We start from the raw sequence: 24454 nt of genomic DNA on the forward strand, positions 1-24454 counted from the left end.
CAGAGACAAAATTAGTTGCTACATATCAATATTTCACAAGACTTTAAGTATTTCATTTAATTAACATTTTCTTTGAATCACACTACATATTTTTCAGGGAGAGAAACTTCTATTCATTTTATCTGATCTAAAAATACGAATATGCATGAAGAAATCTAAGCAGCGTTGGGGAAAATGAAAGCAACAGTACAGAATGTTTTGTGGGCATGAATTTGGGCAGGAAGCAGAATGTGTTTTGAGATAGGAAAAAAAAAATGATTTCCATTTGGGGATACCCCGAATCAGCCACAATCTGACTTTTATGTCAAAGGGCTTTAAGGCATTAAAAGCATGCATGTGAGTATAGCTTTTAAAATACCAATAATTATTAGGAAATATTTCCTGTATGCTCTGTAAAAGTAAAATAGGGCTTATTTAAAGATACAAGAACTTGTATATTCTTGCCTTTTTCGGATAGCTGTTATCAATATTAGCTCTGGTGAAGGAGTAAGGTTAAGTTGTCCTAAATGTTTCAATAATTTCTTTGTATATTCTCCCCGGTGACAGTATAATATGATTCCAAGCCTTATTTACTTCTCTACCTTCCCATATAAAGCTAGGGAGAGGCCAAATATCTCTGGCTTCATACCCTCCTCTTCAAACCATCATCAGGGAAGCTGCCATCATCACTCAATAAACTGTTTCTTATTCAAAACTCATGCTATTTACTGAAACTACCCTTGCCCATACTTTAGGTATAAGCTGCTGAACCTCACATCGCTGCCATTTTCCTCAATGAATCAGTGCTTGGCTCACTTTCATGTAGTCTATTCGAGGGTAACTAGCAGTTAGATAACTGGGAGTTGGTGAAATTGGCACAGTGGAACACATTGCATTCATGCCTCTTAGCCTCCTCTTCTAACATAGTCAAGTTATGCTAGCTTACGTGAGGGTATGCGGTGGAAACAAATACCTCCTAAAACTTAATGGCTTAAAAAAACCAAGGTTTATTTTTTATGCTCACTACATGTTTACTGCAGGTTGACTGGGTAAGGTGCTGGGTGAGGGCTCTGCTTATTGCAATCACTCGGGGACCTGGACAGATGGAGCAGCTCTCTTGAATGTTGACTTTATACTTGCACTTAATCCATCAGTAGATCTTTGCACTTCTCTCTCCAAATTCTGTGCCACATCTCACAATTTTCTACTATCCCTGTGCCATAGCCTTCTCATTAGGCTCCGTTCCAGCCCCTCTCGGGCACGCTTCAATAGTAGGGAAGGTCTTCAACCAGCAGTCACCTTCACTCAACCATTCATTAGCCAGAACTAATTCCAGGGCCTAGTAACATCTGGGGAAAGATCATCTTGCCCGGTGCCCAAACATTTTATGGACAACATGTAACTACCACAGAGTCTGTCTTGTATTTCTTCTCAATACTGGCTCCATAGTTCCTCCGACTCCTCAACTTCATTCAAGCTGACTGGAAATGTGGTCACACCTGGTCATTACCCGGAACTGCTACAACACAAAGACCTCAAATTCTGGAAATGCCCCCTCTGACGCTTGCTTCCTATCATCTCCCAAGTCCTGTGCTAGGAATAGATATAAATGCAAATAAGGCATATGACTTGACCTTGAAGAACTCACAGGACTATTGGGAGAATCAGGAAAGTAACCCTACTTCTACAGTGTGATAAGTAGAAAGAATGTGTTGGGGTCACAGACCAAGAGCTTTACCCAGCCTGGGGGTGAAGGACAAGGCAGGAAAGTGAGGGCATCTTTCCTGAACAGTGTGGTGCTACAGCTGAGTCTTCAAGTTAAAATCAGAATCAGCCATTAGACAGTGGAAACTGCATGTGTAGATCCCAGCCAAGCAGCAAGTACAGCTATAGCATGAGGAGGGTGCCAGGAGCCTAGAGATGAGGACGGAGTGATAGGCTGGTGGGAATTCATAAAAGACTTTAAATACAGTGATAAGGACTGGGTTTTTTATCTGAAAGGTAATGGGAAACCTTTAAACAGAGTTGTATCATAATTAAGATTTGTATTTTTAAATGTAATACGTATCATTCCAATTTGCTTATTGACCACTATTTCAGTCATTAGAAATACTTCATTGACTTCTAAACTGAAACCACAATCTTAAATTAAATGAACAACAGTAAAGCTCTGCAAAAATATGACTTAAAAACAAAATTTTGGGGGCGACTGGGTGGCTCAGTCGTTAAGCGTCCGCCTTCAGCTCAGGTCATGATCCCAGGGTCCTGGGATCGAGCCCCGCATCGGGCTCCCTGCTCTGCGGGAAGCCTGCTTCTCCCTCTCCCACTCCCCCTGCTTGTGTTCCCTCTCTCGCTGTGTCTCCCTCTGTCAAATAAATAAATAAAATCTTTAAAAAAATTTTGTTATTAATTCTGTCAGTGTAACCCCCAATGTCATAATACAAATGGGTTGTCCTTTTAAGACGTTTTCTTCTTGGATCTATTATATTTACCAATGTGTTTTTATTTACTCACAAATTTAAATCATATCTTTATGCCTGATAATTTTAGCATACATGTTTTTCAATACTGTAATTATTAAAATAAAAATTAAACAGAAGTAAGAAGCTGCAGTCCCTATTAAACCTAAATCTTCATGGTTTAGGCAAACAGCAAATTTTCCTAAAACAGAAGAATTTTTTCCCCAAATCTGCAAAAACAAGGAAACTAATTTAGTTTCAATTATCTTACAATGCAGGTGTAAGGTGTTCAAAAATAAAAGGTCCATGAATCTTGATGAAACTATAAATGAAAGTGGTCTGAGTTTTAAAAAACCTGGAGTTGAGAAAATTGGTCTCATTATGAAATCCTGAATAGAACATTGTTAATTTTAAAAATTTTATCATTTTCCATTTATCTCTGGATATCTTTGGCAATCTACTGGCAATAAAATTTTTTCTAAAATCCTTGCAATTTTTTAAAAAATCTAGTTGTCCTTTCCACAATTATTCATTCTTTCCACTTGGCAGATTCAGACTGAGCTAATGGTTCCATAAGTAGACATATGGATTAGTTGAAGTCAATTTCTAACCTATTCCAGCATTTAGCTTTCTTAGACCTTTTTGTGGGTTTTGTTTTGTTTTGTGGGGTTTTTTTTTTCCATTTTGTGGAAGTCGTTCATGTCTTATTTCACACCTCAAATTGGATAATTCTGACCTTTCTATCCTTACACTTTTGAGAAGACATTTTTTCCTTGTTTTCTTTTGTTTATGTTGACTTGAAGTAAAATATGTGAAAGCACTATTTCTGGGAGGGAAAGAAACAGAGGCTAGTGGGGCCTGCCTTACCTGGCTGCTAGCAGAGGCTGATTCCAAAGTGGGGCATCACAAGAAAGATCTTCAAGTGTACTAGAGAGTAAGCAATAAGCTACAGGTTGGAAACAAGAATTTGAGAGACAGCTATAAAGTGGAAAAGGAAATCACAAGAGTAACCAAACTCCACCAATTGGAGCCCGTAGGCAGAAGGGAAATTGTAGAAATGAAACAGGACTCTCAATATAGAACAAGTGAGGGTGGAGGAAGATGTGTTTGTTGCTAGATCGAGCTCAAGACCGATCTAATCACAAACTAATCACAAACACTGAATTCCAGCCCTGACATTTTCCTATTATTTTAGTATTTGTGATTCCCAAAATTAAAGACTGGACCTTAGATAGCAAAACTAGGCTGGAAAATAGTACAGGCAATTCAGAGAAATTATTGCTTTATTGCTTTAACTACCAATTTTATGAAATGCTGTGACCTCTTAAACTTGGCTTTATTATTACTGCTGCTCTTTTATTTCTTTGGCCTGTTTATATCAATATGTTATATATTTAAACAAGTCTTGATCTTTATAAATTTGATTTTTAAGTCTCATTTGGACTTGGAAGTCAGAACCACATGGAATATGTTTTTTAGGCTTTCAGTGAAAACTAAAGCCCATCGCAGGCAAGTACAGGGAAAAAACAGATAAAGCCCTATTGAATTCTTTTCTTCATGTATAAAAAAAAAAGAAGTAAAATATTACTTCAGTGCTTTCTTTGTTCTAAGATCCGGTGTACTAGAACAAAAAGCCTTGGCGCTCTGGACAATTTCTGAGCATATCTGTCAGGGACTTCCCATCCACTTCTCACTTGCACCTTCTTCAATCCTTTTTACTCCTTAACATAAGAAACTAAATGAGCATGTTTTGGTGCTGGACTTCCTCTGTAAGTTCCTCAATATTCTTATTTCCCTAGTTTGTTATATTGTTTGGGATTCTTATTTCCCCGTTCCCACAAAGACTCCTACTTCAGTATCAGTACAAAGCCAGTTACAAGGGGCAAAAATTAATGTTTGTGACGTTTGGCCTTAGACATCCTTCAAAGAACCTTCTTGCCTGGAATAAGATAATGACTTTATTCACCTTTAACACTTTCTTAACGTTAACACCTTAAGGTAGCAGAGCAAGGTAGAGGGTGCAAAATGCTTTCACACATCCACCTATTTCATCTTCACCACAGCCTGTAAGCTGAGCAGGGCAAGCTTTTCATTTTATAAATAAGCCTTCTGGGGATCAGGAAAGAATCTAGGCAACCCAAATCCAGTTCTCCCAGCCCTTGGCCAGAATTTTGTATATCATGCAACTGCCTTTAGATTATTTCATGTCATTTTCAATTTTAAATAGTATGATCAGATTTGCATCTCAAAGAGATACATGGAGATGTATTTAAGAGAGGCAAGTTTGCAAGTACAGAGGTCAGGTTAGAAGTTTAGGCAAGGCATGATACAGATCTCAACTAGCTCAGTGGTGACGGAATGGGAAAATATTTAGGAAATAAACATGGCATGTAAGATGTTACCAGATTGTGAAGCCCCTTTACCAAAACAAACATTAAGCAGGTTCAAGTTAATTCTGTTGCCAAGTTAGTCTTTATGTGATGATTCAAGTGAAACTTTAAACATCACAGAATGCCTTAAAGTTACCAACACCAAACGTCATGTACTAAATACACACAGAAGTGCAAGTTAATAGAAACATATCTTTATTCATTGGAGATTTGCTAACTGAAAGAATTAAGCACAAAATTGGAAAGCAACTAATTAGTATAAGAAAGATTTAGAAAGCCTTCGGTGTTCATTTGCCTTCACTCTCCTACAGTATTTCACCTCTTCTCCTTTCTTATCGCGTCCTGTCAACCACCAGCCCTTCTCTTACGTAAAGATACAGTAGAGACAATTAAGACAACCAGAGGAGACCTGTTTCATGTTTCCCTTTCCAGTGTCACCTTCTCCGTACATCTGCACCCACATACTCTGCCATCCCTCCTGGAGTGGAAGACGCGTGCCTATCTCTGAGACCACCCACTATACCTACATGTAAACCCATCCCTTCTCAGGAACATTGCTTCCCCGATTGTCCTCTTTCTGTCCTGCATACACTTGTTCCTCTCCACTCCATTACTCCTGTCAGCAGACAGTGATGCCTCAACTCCAGCCTTCCATAAAAATCTGTTTCTTGACTATACATCCTTATCCGACGAGTGCCTCATTCTGTGTTGTCCTCATCAGCAACTCTGTACAAAACTATCCCCCACGTTTGCTGTTTCCACTTACTAACCTCCTAATCTTTCCTCAGTCTCCTCTCATGGGGATGTGGTATCCACCATGCTCTAAAGTAGCTCATTCAGCCCAAGCCAGTGTTCATAATTTACCAATGAAAAATAAATTTCTCATCTTTTAGGAATTTAATAAGAAAAAAATTTAAATTATTTATATGAATTTGATAAAATAATTAAAATTAATTAGACTGAGAAAAATAAAAATATTTTTGTTTATAATTATGATATGATTGACATGATAGAGTTTCCTGAAGTCTGGCATAGTAACTTGCTCCTATGAATTCTGGCATGCATGATAGCAAACTAAATAAGCATTTTTCCTTTTTTCTTTTCTTCTTTCCTTCGTCCCATCCTTCCTTCCTTCTCTCATTTCTTTTTTCTTTATTTCGTTTATCTGTTGCTTTTTTTTTTTTAATCAACCTAGTATCTTTAGTTCTAGCTCAGATAGGACTGAATGAAATCAGTCAGACTTCAATGATGGCAATAGAATTGTGCCTCAACATAGTAGCATTGTACTAATCTCTTAAATTATTTTTAGTTGTGTAGAAGATAAATTACATGTGATTTCTAAAGAAGCCTTGTCAAGTTCTAGCAAATTAGTTTAATTATGAAAAATTAAATTTTCTGTAATGATCTCTTCTTTTGAGTGTTTAATATAGCATTACATTTGCTCAGTCATGAACTTAGTTCTTAGATTTTCAAGTGGTTTTTAGAATTTTAAATTATTATGTGTAAGCATAATTTCAGCCTTCCTTTAGTTTTTGGCATTTAAATCACTTAAAAATTAAAAATTATCAGTGGAATTGTACCTCTTTTAATTAAAATGAAACAAAGATAATGGATTTCCTCCCTAAAATCTGAACACATCTTCCGGCATTGATACATACACACAATGCATCTGTGTTTTATAAACAGCGGACCAAAATGCTACCTCTCTTGCTTTAGCATTTCAATAATATGATGTAACGGTGTCATTTTTAGTCACATTACAATATCCTCACATTATAATATGAATAAAAGGAAAATATTTCTTATTCTCATTTTTCTTTAAAGTCCTATTTGGGTTTCTAGGGAAATGTTGGAAAATGTAAAAGGGAACATGACTTTGGCTCAAAAACCACGGCTTGGAATTGTCTGAGCCTCTAGGAACTGTCAGCAACTCCCATCATTTAAGTTCAGCTAATGTGTGGGAAAGGCACATGGGAGGTAAAACTGGCATACAAAAGGCAAAATTGACAAGTTGTACCAATTAAAGAATAGAACGGAGAGTTTTGATGTAAAAATTTCTTTCTATTGTTTAAGTGGAATGTTTCCTTCATTGGAAGGTAAACTCAAAGTTCAGCTTTTTGGTGATAATGAAATAATAACTTATGGAAGTTATTCAAAATAAAAAAAATGCTGTTTCTATTTGAAAATATTGCTGTTTATAACTTGGTAATCAAAGTAATTTTAGTTACAACAGATACATTGAATGTTATCACTGATAAGTCTTTTTTCTATGTAAACAAAGTGGAAAAAATTAAGTCTGCCAAGAATTACTTTGTCATCTTACTATTTAGGGAAAGAAACCTGAATACTAGATTGATACTAAATAGAAAAAAAAATGTATTCTAGATTTTGAAAAAAAATCAGATTAAGATCTATGTAAAATTTGTGTAATTTTTGTTTCAATTTTAGAGTAATTTAAATAAGTTTAGAACCAATATATATGGGTCATATTTAAGCTTAGAAGTCTCATTCTTTTTGTTGATACAATCTGATGTTTTAGGGACTGCCTGTTTTATTTTAGATGATGCATGTGGAGGTTTCTATTCATACATGTTTATACTGTGTTTAATGTTTGTGCTATGTTTAATTTAAATGGGACACCTTATTTATCTGTCAAAGCGATATACTACAGAGCTACATAGTGAAGAAAATGGGAATCATGCATAGAGTGGGATACATACTGCTATGTTATGAAAATATAAAAAAAGAAACATGCCTTAACCATTGCAGAATATATGCTGGTATAGAAAATAAATTGTAAAAAATTTGAAGGCAGATTTGGAGAGAATTAAAAGTAGAGCTAGGGTTGTGTGGATGGGTAATGCAACCAAAATCTGAGGTGTGGAAAATGATGTGAAAATACATTTCCTTAGAATTTATTAATAGCATTAATTGCATCTTATTATTCATCTTTCACTAGGCAAAGCTATAGTTACAAATGACTTGAAATCTGAGAGGCTTATAGCATCAATGGCATAATTCTTGCTCTCATGGCTTTCTCTCAACTGTGGCTCTGCTCTAAATATAATTTCATTCTGGGATTGGTTAAAGGAACCACTCCTATTCTGGAATATGCTTTTTTTTTTTAATGCAAAGGGAGAGAGCAAGAAAGTAAAAATCCACATGATGGCTTTTATATAGCTTCTCATTTCCATTCACATTTCAATGGCAAAAGCAAGTCACAAGACCAACAGTGGTATCATGGAATTCAATGGAAATATGGCTATGGAAAGGAATATATGGTCCTTTTATCAGAAAGGGTAGAAAAATAATGGAAAAAATAAAACAATCTATACTTTCATATGCCAATAGTGTCTTCCATGGAGAATGTGAGACTCTAAGTAAGTTTGAAATGTTAGAGCAAACTCGTGTCAGAAGTCAATCACTTAACAATGACAGGCATGAGTCTTCATTAGTACTGAAATCTCTGGCTTTTGTCTTGGAAATTAACAAAAATGAGTAGGGCAGCTCTGTAAAGTAAAACTAATTTTAAATAAAATCTTTAAAATAATAATAATAATTGCATTAAAATAAATAGACTAAACACCCTGATTAAATGCAGACGTGTTCAGACTGAATAGAAAAAATCAAGATCCATCTCTATGTTGTTTTCAAGAAACACCCTTTAAACAAGAATAATTTTTACCTAAGCAAACAAAAGCTGGTATGGCTATATAAATATCAGAACAAAGTTGACTTCAAGGTGAATAGTGTTACCAGAGATTAAAAGGGGCATTTCCTAATGACAAAAGGGTCATTTCTTTAAGAAGACATAAGACTATTAAATGTTTATATACCTAATATCAAAGCTTCTACATACAGGACAAAACAAAAGAACAAACAAAAGAGAACTAGAAACAATTTTACAGTCATTGAGAGAGATTTTAACACTCCTTTCTCAGGAAAAGATAGATCAATTAAACAAAAGCTCAGTACAATTATGGATGATTTGAACAATGCTAACCATCAACTTAAGCCCATTAACATTTATAGAAACTTACTCCTCAAAAGAAGTTACAACTTCTAAGAGGCATATGGAATATTCAAAAAGAGAGACCAGGTTCTGAGCCGTAAAACAAGTTTCAATAAATTTCAAAGGATTTAAATTAAACAGAATATGTTCTTCATCCATGATGGAGTTATTAAACATGAATAAAAATAATGTAACTTGGAAAACCCTCAATAGTTGGAAGTTAAAAACATACTTACGAAATAATACATGGGTCAGAGAAAAAAACTCAAAAGATATTACAATACATATTTTGAACATGAATACATGAAAACACAATATATCCGTATTTGTGGGATGCAGCTAAAACAGCCTATAGAAAGAAATTTATAGATTTAAATGACTATCTTAGGAAATAAGAAAGGTATAAAATCAAGCTTCCATTTTAAGAAACTAGAAAAATAATAAATTAAGCCGTAAGTATATGGCACAAAGGAAATTATAAAAATAAGAGCAGAAATCAATAAAATAGAAAATTTAAACAACCTTGTATAAAGAACTCAAACAATAATACTATCATACCCAAACTCTTTCGTAAAACAGAGGAAGTGGGAACACTTCCACCTCTTATCATGAGACAATTTTAAGCCTGATAGTAAGATCAAACAAGGACAATATAAGGAAAGAAAATTACAGCCAATATATCTTATGAACACAGATTTTAAAAAATTGAACAAAATATCATCAAATGAAATCCGGCATTACATAGAAGGATTACATACCATGATTAAGTTGGACTTATCCCAAGAATGGGAGGTTCGCTTAACATAAGAAAATCAATCAACATATTTCACTACATTCACAGGTCATGAGAGAGAATTCATGCCCATAGGGGAAAAACAGAGACAGGACCTCAACCTCTACTTCACGTCATCTGACAGTTTTCACATCTGACAAAAATTGATACCCAAATTATATTAAAAATTCCCGCAACTCAAGAATAAAAAGAGAAACAAGAATACTTTTTACCTTGAAACCCAGTTATACCACTGCTAGATATTTGTCCAAGAGATATAAAAAACTAATATGCACAAAAAGTCTTTTACAACAATATTTATGGCAGCTTTATTAATAAATACAGTTATTGTTTCTGGCTAGTAACTAAAAGCAATCATGTCTTTCAATAAGAAAATGGATAAATGAGCTATAATATATTCATTCGTTGGAATACCAAGCAGTACAGAGAAATAAGCTATGGATCCACACAACCACCTGAATTAATCTCAAAAGCTATGATGCTGAGTGAAAAAGGTGGGCACCATAATTAAATATTGTGGGATTCCATTGATGTGATATTCTAAAATAGTTAAAACAAATCTGTGGTGACAGAAATCAGATCACTAAACTGTCTATATATAGAGACAGAGTGGCGGTAGGATAATGGCTGGGAGGGGCACAAAGGAATCTTCTGGGATGGTAGAGTTGTTCCTTGCCTTGATATGCATTCTTCAAAATTGATTGAAAGATACACTTAAGATCTGAGCATTTCAATGAATATAAATTTTACTGCAGTTTTTAACAAAATAAATGGCATTGAATAACTGAACATTATATTTCACCATGTTTTCACAAATATAACATGGGTTAGGATATTATAAGAGGCCCAGGAGGCACTCTAGTGGGTCAGGAAGAGAATGGCCTCCAGCTGGCACATCCGGTGTGAAGACCCATACTGGGCCAGAACAAGGTGGTGATAAAGGAACTTCGGTAACCTCCAGATGAAACCACCGGAGCAAGGAGAGTTGAGAGAGAAGTAATTTGATTATCTCTTTTTTTTTCCTTTTTTTATTTTATTATGTTATGTTAATCACCATACATTACATCATTAGCTTTTGATGTAGTGTTCCATGATTCATTGTTTGCGTATAACACCCAGTGCTCCATGCAATACGTGCCCTCTTTAATACCCATCACTGGGTTAACCCATCTCCCCACCCACCTCCCCTCTAGAACCCTCAGTTTGTTTCTCAGAGTCCATAGTCTCTCATGGTTCGTCTCCCCCTCCGATTCCTCCCCTTCATTTAGATTATCTCTTAATAAGCCCCCAATCTAGAATTTTTTTTAAGATTTTATTTATTTATTTATTTGAGAGAGAGAGAATGAGTGAGAGAGAGCGCACATGAGAGAGGGGAGGGTCAGAGGGAGAAGCAGATTCCCTGCTGAGCAGGGAGCCCGATGCGGGACTCGATCCCGGGACTCCAGGATCATGACCTGAGCCGAAGGCAGTCGCCTAACCAACTGAGCCACCCAGGCGTCCCCCCAATCCAGAATCTTAAAGGATTAAATCAGTTCTAACTAAGGGCAGCACATTTGATAAAATATGCTTTCAGGAGCTCTGCCTCCTTTACCCTCAAATTTCCCTCAGTCACTTGCTGAAATCTAAGTTTCTATAGAATAAAGGCAAATAATTATTTTACTTCACAAAACAAAAGGATTAAAATGCAAATGCATAATTGAAATAATACTTTAGGATACAATGAATTTTATTCCTGTGTAATCAGTGGATGAACGCAAATGATTAAGAACTGGCCCTTCTCATTTCTGATAACATAGAAAGAAGGAAGAAGAAAGAGTCCTATTCAACACACATTTACTGAGCATCTACCGTGTGCTAAATCAGTGGTTTCCAAGCTTTTATGACTGTGACCTTTAGTAGGAAATGAAATGTATATCGCAGCTCTGTGTAGCTGTACATATGGATGACTAAACAGTGTTATAAAATAAAACCTATGCTTTCTAAATGAGATGCACTCAGTGTTTTCTATTCTAGTATATTCTGTTTCATGTTTACAAAAACTCTGGTAAGTGACCCACCAACTCCATTTCATTACCCACTAATAAATTGTGAATGGTGGTTTGAAAAACACGGTGCTATCCTTGCTCCCCAGCCTGTCGTCTGTGGACCTGCAACAGTAGGTGGGGGCTTGCAAGAAAAGCATAACCTCAGGCCACATCTCCCACCTGCTGAATCAGAATCTGCATTTTAACCAAACCTCCAGGTGCTCCCCGTGCATGGTGACCTGTCACAAGTCCTGTGCTAAACAATCAATGCGTGGAGAGAATGCTTGGGACAGACAGAGTCTTGTTGGTATTATTTAGGGCTGAGATTCTGACACAGGGATGGGTCGTCTTTTACAATACTCATTTCCAAGCATCAAGGTTACAATTCAGTATCTCCAAGGATATCCCAGGGCAGTTATGCTAAAAACGATAAATAAATGAACAAACAAAATTTACCAGAGCTTCTGAGCCCCATTAAGAACCACTGGTCGACTTGGTTAAATGAAAACTCTGTACTGATTTGTTTATTACAAAGGAGCAAGCCTGTGCTTCAGGGAATATGGAAAGATTTTACTTTAGTTTTCACTGTGGATGACTTCATATAATATTATTTTATTCCCGGAATATTTATTGATGGAGGCATTGCTACTGCTACTTCTGAATTTGCCGCTTCATCCATATGGGAGAATTTGCAAACATCTTGATTCTACTGATAACTGTCCATTTATAGAAATGTAATGTGATTTCCAGTAGAAATATTATTAGTTGTGCTGGGTTAGCACAACTCATTCCCTAGGTTACTTCCAGTAGATCCCTAAACAAGGATCTCTACTGCAAAAGAAAATGGGGCTGCCCCTAAGTGACTATAACTGCTCATTAAGGACCTTCCCGTTGCGTTAGTATGTTTCCTGAGTGGTGGGAAGTTTCAGCCTGGAAGCTGCTAATCTTGCTAACACTAAAAGGCTCTCTCCCATTAGCAGCTTCTGTGTTGCATTAATAATAAGAAAGTAATAAAGAGACCGCAGCTGTTCAGTCTCTCCTGAGGAGAGGCCACAGTTTCCTTCTTATCCCCATGGTCCACTCTAATGGTCTTGCCTGTTTTAAAGTAATAGAGTGGATAATAAGTGCTGTCTATTCTATCAAAGTCTGAAATTCCCTCTTCTTTCTGGGGAGGAATACCTTTTCTTAAGACTTCCAAATGTAAAACTACACCATCCATACTTTTGCAATTGAAGTTGATCTGTTTAATTCGTAACTTTTTTGACATGTAATTGCAAACCATCAAGTACGGGGGTGGGTAAGTTGCTTTAGAAAAAATAAATATTTCTACCTTTCCTGGAAAAACTATAAAACAGGGGCGCCTGGGTGGCTCAGTCGTTAAGCGTCTGCCTTCGGCTCAGGTCATGATCCCAGGGTCCTGGGATCCAGCCCCACGTCAGGCTTCCTGCTCCACGGGAAGCCTGCTTCTCCCTCTCTCGCTCCCCCTGCTTGTGTTCCCTCTCTCGCTGTGTCCCTCTCTGTCAAATAAATAAATAAAATCTTTAAAAAAAATTTAAAAAAAAGAAAAAAGAAAAACTATAAAATAGAGAACTTCCTTAGATGGCTTCTTGTCTTTTTTTTGGGGGGGGGTAAATTAAATCACTTACCTGCACAGAAGTAAATTAAAGAAAATCAAGGAATTAAGACCTCTGCTTTTATAAATATTAAAAACTCTCTTGCTAATAGACAAAGAAGAAATGAGGAAAATATCATATTAAAACAAAATAAGTCAGACTGGATTTGTTAGTTTCAGGGTGCATGTTAATATATGTGTCTTTGTTAAAGATGTTATCTTATTAGTCTCATAAAGATTGGAGCCAATGCCATACTTAATAGCTTATGTTCTTTTTCTATTGAAAATATCTAACCTTTGGCAGAAGTACACTTTTTTAAAGGTTCTCTTGATTTAACATCCATTTTTAAGTATACTGTCTGTCCATAGAATAAAATTATCTATATAGTAGTTATGTTGTTGCAATTTTTCATCTATAACCAAAACTATTTTTGCTTTCAACTATGTATTTTTTAATTGGGTAAATAGTAATCCATCATCTCAAAAGTGCTGCTCAGATTTTCATTCCTTGGAGGCAAAATATTTAAGTCCAACTTACACTATTGTGTCCTGATTTTGAAAAGTTACTTTTATAATTAAGTTATATATTGCATATTTCTGTACTTGTAATTTATAGGAAAAAAAAGATTAATATCAATAATCATCATCAGTGAGAATATATATATATATATATTTTAAAGATTTTATTTATTTATTTGACTGAGAGAGATAGCAAGAGCAGGAACACAAGCAGGGGGAGTGGGAGAGGGAGAAGCAGGCTTCCCGCCAAGCAGGGAGCCCGATGCGGGGCTCGATCCCAGGACTCTGGGATCATGACCTGAGCCAAAGGCAGACGCTTAACGACTGAGCCACCCAGGCACCCCGAGAATATATATTTTTAAAATGAAATATATGTTCATAATCCTCCTAGAGGAAATCACTATGACGGGCTCTGTGCAATATTTATATAAAATACAAAAGTTACTGTATAAACTAACTGAAAGCAGTTTTCTAAAAATATAATCAATATATTTTCCATCTAAGTATGAAACATCTTGAGAAAAAAAATAAAACCTATCTAATGTCAAGACTGCCCATCCAAATATTTTTAATTATGTATAAAAGCCTTTAAATGAAAAAAAAAAATCTGTAATTTGGGAAAGTGAAAATGCTAAGTATTCTTCATAAAATAAACACTAGATATTTTCTCTAGGCAAGTAACAGTCTAAATCCCTTTTAATTAATAACCCTTTCATATGGTCTACTTATTAGCCAAGTTTTTTGATAAATCCAGTAAACCCTCTTGTTTGTTGTTTCTTTTTGCTTATAAAAAGTGAAGTGTTTACTACATATCAATTATTGCTAGTGTTTTCCTTAAATTTAGGGAAGAAAGGAAGTGAGTAAGACATTCTTTGAAGCCCCAAAAAGCAAACAGGTCTATTGGAAAAGTAACAGCTTTGATACAGAATAGTCTTAGAGTGTTGGTATTAAGCATATTTATCTGAATTATTTTTGTTTACTTTCTTCTGTTCTCTAGTTCATGAAGGCTCAGGAGAAACCAGTCAAAAGGAGACTTCAACCTGTGATATTTGCCAGTTCGGTGCAGAATGTGATGAAGATGCTGAGGATGTCTGGTAACGTGTTCTTTTTACTCTTTAAACAAATTATAACAATAATTAATTTCTTTTTACTCCATCAACCATATCCTAAAAGACATTTTCAGCATTTTTTCTTATCCAGTTCTGAAGGGGGGAAAATGAGGGCTATAATAACAGCAAGGAATTTCTGAAGCTGAATTAAGAGCTGAACTAGCCAGGCAGCTGTTAAGAACATTACTTGATAAGATATATTTAAAATACCACTTAGACCCCCAAATACTGTCAATGTTAAGAGATGGAAAGAAAATCATATTTATCAGAACATCCCTCAAGAACCATGGTCAATCAACAATGGAGAGTTGCTACTCTGCTTTCTAGGATGGTGGATCTGGGTAACTGCAGAGAATTAATATTTAAGGTATATGCATATGCACACCCATAGCTGAACTGGGAAGGCAGTAAAGCAAAGAATGACTTCTGGGCTACTCTCTAGGATCAACTTCTCCCTTCATCTGAGTAATACTCAGCTTCTTCTGAAAAGATATGCTAAACAAATAATGAAGAACATTCATTATTTTGCATGAGTCCCAAAATGTTAGTCTTCTAGGGCCTCCACATGTATTGGTCTTGCCCTAATCATACCCAAAGGGAGCAACCCAAAATTTGCCAGAGTGAGGTCTTTGTGGCATGATAGTGGAAAGAGGCAGAGTTCTCCCTGGTTTACACACCTCAATTTTACACAGATATCTTTCAGAAAATTAGCCAAGTGCCCTTTGTTTTCTACATTATGCAGACTATGTTTGTCTAGAGGAGTTTATGATCGTTTTGATCAAGTTGGCTAAGAGATTAAATCTTCTCACCACAAAAAAAGAAATAGTAATTATGTGACATGATGGAGGTGTTAGTTAACACTATGGTGGTAATCATATTGCGATATATAAGCATATCAAATCAACACTATGTACACCTCAAATTTATACAATGTTATATGTCAATTATATCTCAATAGAGTTGGAGGAAAAAAACAATAATTTTGATCAAACTTTTGTGGGTGGAGGGAGCAATTCATCTAAGGCACAAAAAGAAAAAACAAAAGGCAAGATAATTTTGGCAAGAGTTAAACAGTCTGCACTTAAAATATTTTAAGGATTTTTAGGATTCCAAGGGAGCAACTGGAGTTCTTAGGGTAAATTTATCAGGTACTTGTAGGTAAACACTATACCCCAGTGAAATAGCCACCCATTAATAAAAGCAAACATCAGTAGAGTTTTCGTACCTGTCAAACATTTCTCACCAATGAGTAGCTAGCAGCCAGTGGTAATTTATGTACTGATTTGACTGTCCTGAGGTCAATAAATGTATATTTTCTTTAGTTCCACCCCAAAATTAATGAATCAGAATTTCAGAGAAGTAGGACTTAAAATTTTACTTATCTAAAACTTCCCAAATGACTATGAAACACTTCTGTAAAATAAATGACTGACTCAGAGAATCTTTGCTCCCTAAATGCTTTAGGGCTCTATATACTCATAGTCATTATATATTAAGACACACAGATAGGAAATGTACCCTTTAAATATCCCATTTTTAATGTTTGCTGGTGACCACATCTGTAGTTCAACATCATTTTTAAAGCTGTTAATTATCTTGCTGTCAGTTATTTTACTTTTAAAAAAATTCACATGGGTTCCTAATTTTCTCTTAAGAATTTCTATTCCCCTAACTTCTCATCTCTTCAGTGATCATCTTTAGGTAACAAAGTGCATTTTGCAAATGCAAAGATTTAAGAAATGAGATAAATAACAGCTAAAAACTACTAGTTGCTTACTATGGGTTTTGGTCCATCTGTTTAGTTTTTCAATTCTCAGTTACCTTCAAAATAACCCTACGGGTAGATTCCACCATTATTTCCCTTTGCAAAGAGGAAACTGAGTTTTGAGGTGTTTAAGTGGTAGGACCACAGTGAAGATATGAGGTGAAAGTAACTAGAAGATGTTAGCATTAACAATTCAACCAAAGATGCAATTAAAATCGTATTTGTTTCCTGCCATGTCTGGAATAATAAGATAGCCAGATTGCGGGCAGCTTAGATGTAATGACTCAAGACCTGCAGGGTTAGAGCTGGTGACAAGGGAGGTGCCTGCAGCAGGCAATGGGAAAATGTCCAGGCAGGCAGTGTCACTCCTGGTATTCTAGCAAAAGTTCAGATCTATGGTCTGAGGGCAGGTAGAATGAGGAGATATGGACAAGGCTGGTGGCATCAGAAAGATTCAACGGTAGGTCATAGGTCCCAGTCTTCAGAAAAAGAAACTCAATTACAAAGGGAACAAGGAGAAGGGCAAAGCAGAACTTCAATTATCAAGGAACTGGTTATCAATCAGGAAAAGAGAGACAGATACGGGCAAGACTGGATAGATACCCACTTGCCGGAACTGGTGTAGAAAGCCAAGCCTTGGTTACAAGGGGCTGAGACAAGCATTTAGATCTCAGAAATAAATTACAAGGTCAGAATGAAACCAGCAGCAAGGCTGACTGGATGCTGAATCAGTTAGCTTTTGGCTAGGACATCTTGTACGCCCCCAGCCTAGAGACAAGATTAGTTCCAAAATGCGGAATAAAGCTGAACCTCCAGATGGGGCTAAGTGGCTATAGCTGTGAAGATTAGAGGGATTCAGGGGGCAGGGAGCCAAGAAGATCATTATACTTCCCAGGCAAGAATGAAAAGTTGTTAGCATTTAAATAAAATGTACTTAAAATGTCCAATGTAAGCAAGAAGGAATGGTGCTGAAAATGGTAAAAGTATTGATTTTCATTTACATAAATACCTTTGTATGTTAACATATTGTATTTAGTTATGACCATGAAGGGCAGATTGGAACAGCTGAAGGACACAAGAATAAAGCAGTAAATGAAATTAAATAGGCGTGGAATGAAAGAGGCTATAAAGTATGATAGGAAGCAGTTGGGGAGTGATCTGACTCTAGTACTAGTCAACTGAAGCAGAGGAAAGTTGATGTGCTGTTGATTTTGGATGAAACCATGACCAGGTCCTCTCCCAAACATAAAACACTGCATATGCTGTGTGGCAACAAAGAGTACAACTCAGTCTTCAATTTTATTTTTTCCTTTGATACTAACTAAACTATAATTTTATGCACACAAATATCCTCAATCCTGCATTATGAAGCAACAAGATATGAAATACTACTATTATGTTATTATTGTATCTGCAATACTGAAACAAAGATGAAAAATTAATTCCTGGTCTTTCTTTAACCCTGGCCGAAGAAATTAATATTATACATTTCACCACAAAAAAATAAGTCTAGTTATTCAAAAAATGCTTAGCTACTTTCTGGATGAAGTTAAATCTTTGTTAGAATTAAAAAGCCAGTTGATCAATTACAATCAATGGTAATCAATTGATCTTCTTTTCATAGATGAGTTTTTGAGTTACACAAGTCACACTGGACATGAAGAAAGATAGATGATAGATAGTAGATAGATAGATAGATGATAGATAGATAGATAGATAGATAGATAGATAGATAGATAGATAGATAGATAATAGCTAGATAGATGGTACGGGGTAAGGAAAATGGAGGAAAGGAGGAAAAAATAACAATTAGAGGACAGCATTGATAAACCATGATCCTAAACACATTACATTTTAATATCTTTGAGAGAATAGATGGTTTATAAGCTCATACAAGCCCCTCACTTATATTCTCTGATTTCATTTCAAGGTTTTTCTCTTCCCTTTTTCTTCTTATGGAGAACATCAAGGCTGTAGAAATCAGAAGATGGTCAGGTTTACTCAATAGCAAAAAAACACCATTGCTTCAGAAGATTCTTCAGTTATATTTATTGACCTAGGTGTAGGAAAGAATTAAGCTTCCAAAAGAGAGAATTAAAAGTCCACATGGGAAGTGGCTCACAACACAGATATATCCACTCTCATATGGAGGCATCCCTTTATTTAGGATGGGCTTCAAACAAATGGAATACCTGTGCAAAGAGATGTGAAAGCTTATTTATAGGGAAGGGGTTAAGAGGGGAAGGAAAGAAGGGCTTAAAAGATTGTGTCTCTTGATATCTAGACTGAAAAAATTCAAAACTAATATGTTTATACATCAAAGAGACTCTCAAATATATCCTGCCAAATATAATTTATAAAGAAAAAGAATGGTTTATAAATAAGTCAAACATAATAAAATTGACTCATTGCAAAGTAATAAAGCCCCATCTGATAGCACTGGGAATACCAACTTATGATTTCAACAAATACTTCTGATACTTGGTTAGTTTTAGAAACAGCTTTTTATTCCCTTAATTATCGTACCTGATAAATTATTTCAGTAAGTCCAAAGTAGGTCAATGGTAACTCTCTTTGCACTGGGAGCTACTCCTAAGAAGTAATTAGCCTAGAACTTTCTGTTGGTCCTGTCAGTCAGAAATAGTTCAGAGCCCCGGGGTTGATACTTGATTTAATGTAAGGAAAAAGCAAGCTGATAGCTAGGTCTGATCATAGGAATGACTGGGTAAGAAATTGGCTGCATGCTTAACATTTCCAGGGTGTCAGGATAGATCAAGGAAGGAGCACAGGTGTAAAAGCAGATGTGGCTCATGACAAATGATATAAAGGGACAATTTAAATTATGTGTATTTGCTTCATAGGTATGCTTGATAGCTCCTATTCCCATTTTAACTTTGCTTTTGTATCATTCTCTACATGCTGCTCAGGCTCCATTAGCAAAATCATATTGGCTAAAATGCTATTAATTCCTCAGTAGTCATTCATTTTATCTTTGAAAGCATTAATCATGTTTTCCAGTTTCACTGCGTCACATCCTTGAGTTTGACTGCAATGGGAAGAAAGGAGAAAAGCAAAGTAGTTGCAGTAAAATGAGTTAGAAAAACTGAATGAGCATCCATGTTTTTCTTTATTTCACTGACGTTCCATAACTGAGACAGGGTGTGGGCTTTGGCATTCCTTTTGTGAGTGTCTCTTACAAAGACAGTTTAGTTTGAAGTCTTTAACATCTTGCTTCTTTGATCTGAGAAGCCTCCTTGTCACTAGGAAGACTGTTCCTGGCACCATTCCCACTCTTAATGCATTTTGGACTGTGGAGAATCATGAATATTTGAAGCAGGGCAATGGCCGTGGATGATCGCCGGCACTAGATTTCACCGTACATATAAGCAAATTAGGCATCAGGTCCTGCTGACTTTAGTGCTTTTGGATTATGAGCTTGATAGGGAAAATTAAGACACCTCTGAGGAGAATACAGAAAATGATTTCTTTTAAAACTACTACCAGTCAACAATTGAACAAAAGGATTGTGTTGCATTTGGAAAGTTTCCAGTTGTTTTCTACTAAGTAAAAAGAAGATTGGTTAGGATCATATATGGGATATCTAAAGAAGAGGATGCTGATTAGTCACAAAATCTTAGTGATCCAAGAGTCCATTCAGTCTCCCCTCAGGGTGTTTGCCTTTTATGGATTTCCTTTGCTCTCTTGCCCCAGAACTATAAATGTGCTTACCATAATTAGGACTGACTTCTAACAGGAGTTTACTCATGGAGAGACTAAAAACACTCACACAACAAGAAAAACAGGTCTGTTCTTGAAAATCCAAGGTTTTTGTTGTATGTAAATATGGCTTCATGAGAAAATCTTTTTGATTTCAAGATTCCTAGGGAATCTTGTTCTCCCTCAAACTGCCTCTTCTCCTCCACCATGAAGACAATGCAGTCACCTCTGAAAACTGCCATGGCATTTTCTGTTTCTACAGGTGGGTGGGGAACTGAAGAATAAAGACAAATCTCTTTCTTTTTTTTTTAATTTCAATTTTTATAATTTTTTTTAAGATTTTATTTATTTCTTTGCCAGAGAGAGAGCACAAGCTGGGGGGGAGGGGCAGGCAGAGGGAGAGGGAGAGAAGCAGGGAGCCTGATGCGGGGCTCAATCCCAGGACCCTGGGATCATGACCTGAGCCGAAGGTAGACGTTTAACTGACTGAGACACCCAGGCACCCCTTTTATTTTTCTTTAAGATGTTATTTATTTATAAGACGAATCTCTTCTCTCTTCCATGCCTCCATTTGCCCAGAAAATTTTTTCAGAGACTGAAATATGCAGCTCTTGATTTGGGGTAACACATATTTCCATTCCTACAATTTCAAGAGAAAATGCTGATATTTTTAGCTAATCCATAACCAAATGTAAAAGTTTGATTTTATTTCCTTCTTTTATGTATTCCTCTACTTATCTGAATCAAGGGGAAAAAATCTTATATTCTTTTTTAATTCCGCACAATGAAATAAGATTTAGAATGCAATTAGAGTTAAAGAAGACTAGTATTTGTTACATGGTCTGTACAAAGATCTGTGACAACAAATACCTTATCTGTGACCCAGACTTCTTTCTAGAGTGGCTGCCAGTAAGTAGACAAACCCGCAAATGGAATCTGAACACTTTAAGTGTCACTTCAAAAGATAAATGAATAACAGTACCCTTCAAATGCACAACAGGCAATCTGAAAAAACAAGCAACAAATAGACAACTAACCCACCTTCCAGAAATGGACCTTTATTTATACTTTGTGAAAAGTAAACCTTAAAAAATAAAATTGAAATTTGAAAACAAACCATGGTCTTTAAAACAAAGGCTTACCTCAGGTCTTCTGTGTTGCTTGGCTCCTTGGAAAGGGCTTGGATTTTCACCTAAGTTCTGAAACCTTCTGATTCTTTCTCAGTAGCGTTGCCACCACTGTGCCATCACACAGGGATTAATGAAACTTAATCAGGGTATGACAGATAACGAACATAATCTGGGGTGAACTGCCCAGAAACACAGAATAAACTATTCTCAACTTTCACATATGTTGTATATGTTTTTATACTTTATTTAACTCATGCAGTATAAATCATGTAAACTTCCATTTTACATAAAAATAATGAAATACTGCATGAGGGCAGAACAAAGGAAACAAAATTCCTAAATACATATTGTGTTTCTACCAATAACTTAACTGTTTTTGTTACCGGTTTCTCTTTTTACTTGCTGTTTGAATCTTGTTTTGCACTGTCCCCTGCTAATGGCGTGTTGCCTTACTTCTGGTGCTCACTCAACAAACGCTCACGCTCAGTTTCCTCTTGACTTTTCTGAGTCTCAGTTTCTTTCTTTTTTTTTTTAAGATTTTATTTATTTATTTGAGAGAGAGAGAGAACAAGCGGGGAGGAGGGGCAGAGGGGGATAGAGAGAGAGAGAGAGAGAGAAGCAGACTCCCCACTGAGCAGGAAACCCGATGCGGGACTCGATCCCAGGACCCAGAGATCATACCTTGAGCCAAAGGCAGACACAACCAACTGAGCCACCCAGGTGCCCCTGAGTCTCAGTTTCTAGTATACTCCGAGTCAAAGATTCCTGTCCCTCAGAATCAGAGAACACCTGTTCCACGTTCCAGCATCCCAGTGTAACACCACAGTCTCAGAAATAAAAATATGAATCTCATAGTTACCAAAATATCAGAACTTTCAAAAGCTTGTTTCCCATGTTGCAGGCACCATTGTAATGTTTACATGCATGGAGCTATTTAATCCTTTTCATAATCTCGTGAAGTTAGATACACTAATAATTCCCATTTTATAAGAAAGGAAACTGAGGCACAGAGTAGTTAAAGTGGTTTGCCCAAAGCCCAATAGGAAGTGGCAGTGCTAGGATTTGAACCCCATCAGACTGACTCCAGAGACCACCACTCACTGTCTTCTCAGATATTTAGTGACATAGTGTGTGTGTGTGTGTGTGTGTGTGTGTGTGTGTAGCATACATTATGTGTACACACACACACATATACTGAATTTCACTTTTTTTTTTCTTGAAATAGAACATGAAAACCAAGACTTAAGTGATGAAATCCACCACTAAAGGTCCACATTGTCTATGATGGCCTCAATGTATTTTCTTTCTCACTAGGTATATATACTTTACTTCCTTAGAAACTGTGTGGTTTTCCTTTTTTGTTGTTTTGTTTTTCGCGGAAGCATTGAATTATCTGTGGAGAATATCCTTAGGACAATATGCGTGCCCAATTAGGTGAGGTTATTAGGCATAGGGTGGCTAAGAACAGACATATCTTCACCAAAACCTGGTTATTTTGAGCTGCTTCAGCTTCGGGTAGCTGGTGTTGAAATGACAGCGGCAACCCTGATTATGGACCAGGGTAAACATTATTTATACAGTAACCACTGATAGGTTTCAGATCTTTTCTTTTCCAGGCAGGAGGCACGTAACACAGCTGTTAGAGACGAGCCATTTAACACTCCTCCTTGCTTGAGTGCTGGTGGGCCGTTCTCAGCATCATTGCAAAGGGCAGAGAGCACTGAGGAGCCTCGAGGAGCAAGGGCCCTCCCTGTCCAGTAAGCCATCCGCCAAGTAAAGTTGTCCTTACTATCTCTGGGAATAGCTGATGGACTACATGCCCCTTTCCAAATAGCAAAAGAGAGTTTGTCACAAATGCATATTCTTACTGTAACAACAGAAACTGTGATATGTGGAGAAAGAGGGAAAAATCACTGAATTAAAGGGCAACTAAAATGGCCCACATGCCAGTGGGTTTTAATCCCTGTCCTAGGAGCACTGCCCTGCTCTATCTTTCTATTTGGCACTTAAACATATCATGTCAAGCCTCTTATTTCTCAATCTAATGTATCTTCTTGAAGTTTACATTAAGATGGATTTTTTTTCTAATTATAAAAGTGGTACATGTTTATCACAGAGAATTTGAAAAAAAAACTAGAAATATAAAAACTCCATTAAGATGTCATCCCATCATCCCACCATTCCAAGATAACCACTGTAAAAGGTATATTCCCCGCCCCACGTCTGTGTTTATGTACGTGTGCATACATGTGTCTGTGTACATTTCTAATGATAATCGAATCATATTTTACACATCAACAGAGCCTCTCTCTTAAAAATTTCACTTAACGTTAAGGCTGAGTTTGGAGATTGTTGGGAATGCTAATCAAATTGATGGAGAATATACTTAGATTTGAACATGATTTCTGTGACCCATATTCTAATTATCCTTTTAAAATTTATGCACTTCTCAAAACAAATGGATTTGAGAGTACTGGCCTAACATTTTTGATCTAAAAAATTTACCAAAGCGTCAATCCCTTCTAAGTCTACATTAGACATTTTTCTTGGTTAATGCCAAGAGACTGGATAGTATGTGTACTGAAAACATTTCATTGTCTGTATCCAGAGCATTCATAATAAATAGCTTTCTGAGGTATAAGCATTATTTACAGAGAAACTGTCCTCCCAAAGGTGTTTTAAATTGGGTAGAAACCATTGCTAGTCTTCAGTGGTTTACTTCCAAATAGTAATACATTGTATGTGTTGGTTCATCTAAACAACAAATCAGCAAGCCATCCTCGGTAACCAACATCAGTCTGTTCCAAACACATCCCCCTACAAACAGGGTGTGTACTATCTAATAGTGATGGAACAAACTGCAAAATTACATGCAACACCCAATCGAACAATCAGTATTACTGGAGATCTAAATGCTTATTATAGTAAAAAAAAAAAAAAAAAGA

The 24454-nt window shown here is 36.3% G+C and overlaps 1 protein-coding gene across 1 annotated transcript in view; it reads left to right on the top strand.

Moving 5' to 3' along the window:
• The window catches only part of TMEFF2 (transmembrane protein with EGF like and two follistatin like domains 2), a 223151-nt gene that overhangs the window by 111531 nt on the left and 87166 nt on the right, over positions 1–24454 (top strand). The window contains exon 5 of the mRNA XM_032405849.1: positions 14786–14882. Coding sequence (XP_032261740.1) covers positions 14786–14882 — 97 coding nt within the window. The remainder of the gene's footprint in view (positions 1–14785; positions 14883–24454) is intronic.

This window comes from Phoca vitulina, unplaced genomic scaffold, assembly GCF_004348235.1.
Source record: "Phoca vitulina isolate PV1807 unplaced genomic scaffold, GSC_HSeal_1.0 scaffold1, whole genome shotgun sequence".
In the NCBI taxonomy this organism is placed as follows: domain Eukaryota; kingdom Metazoa; phylum Chordata; class Mammalia; order Carnivora; family Phocidae; genus Phoca; species Phoca vitulina.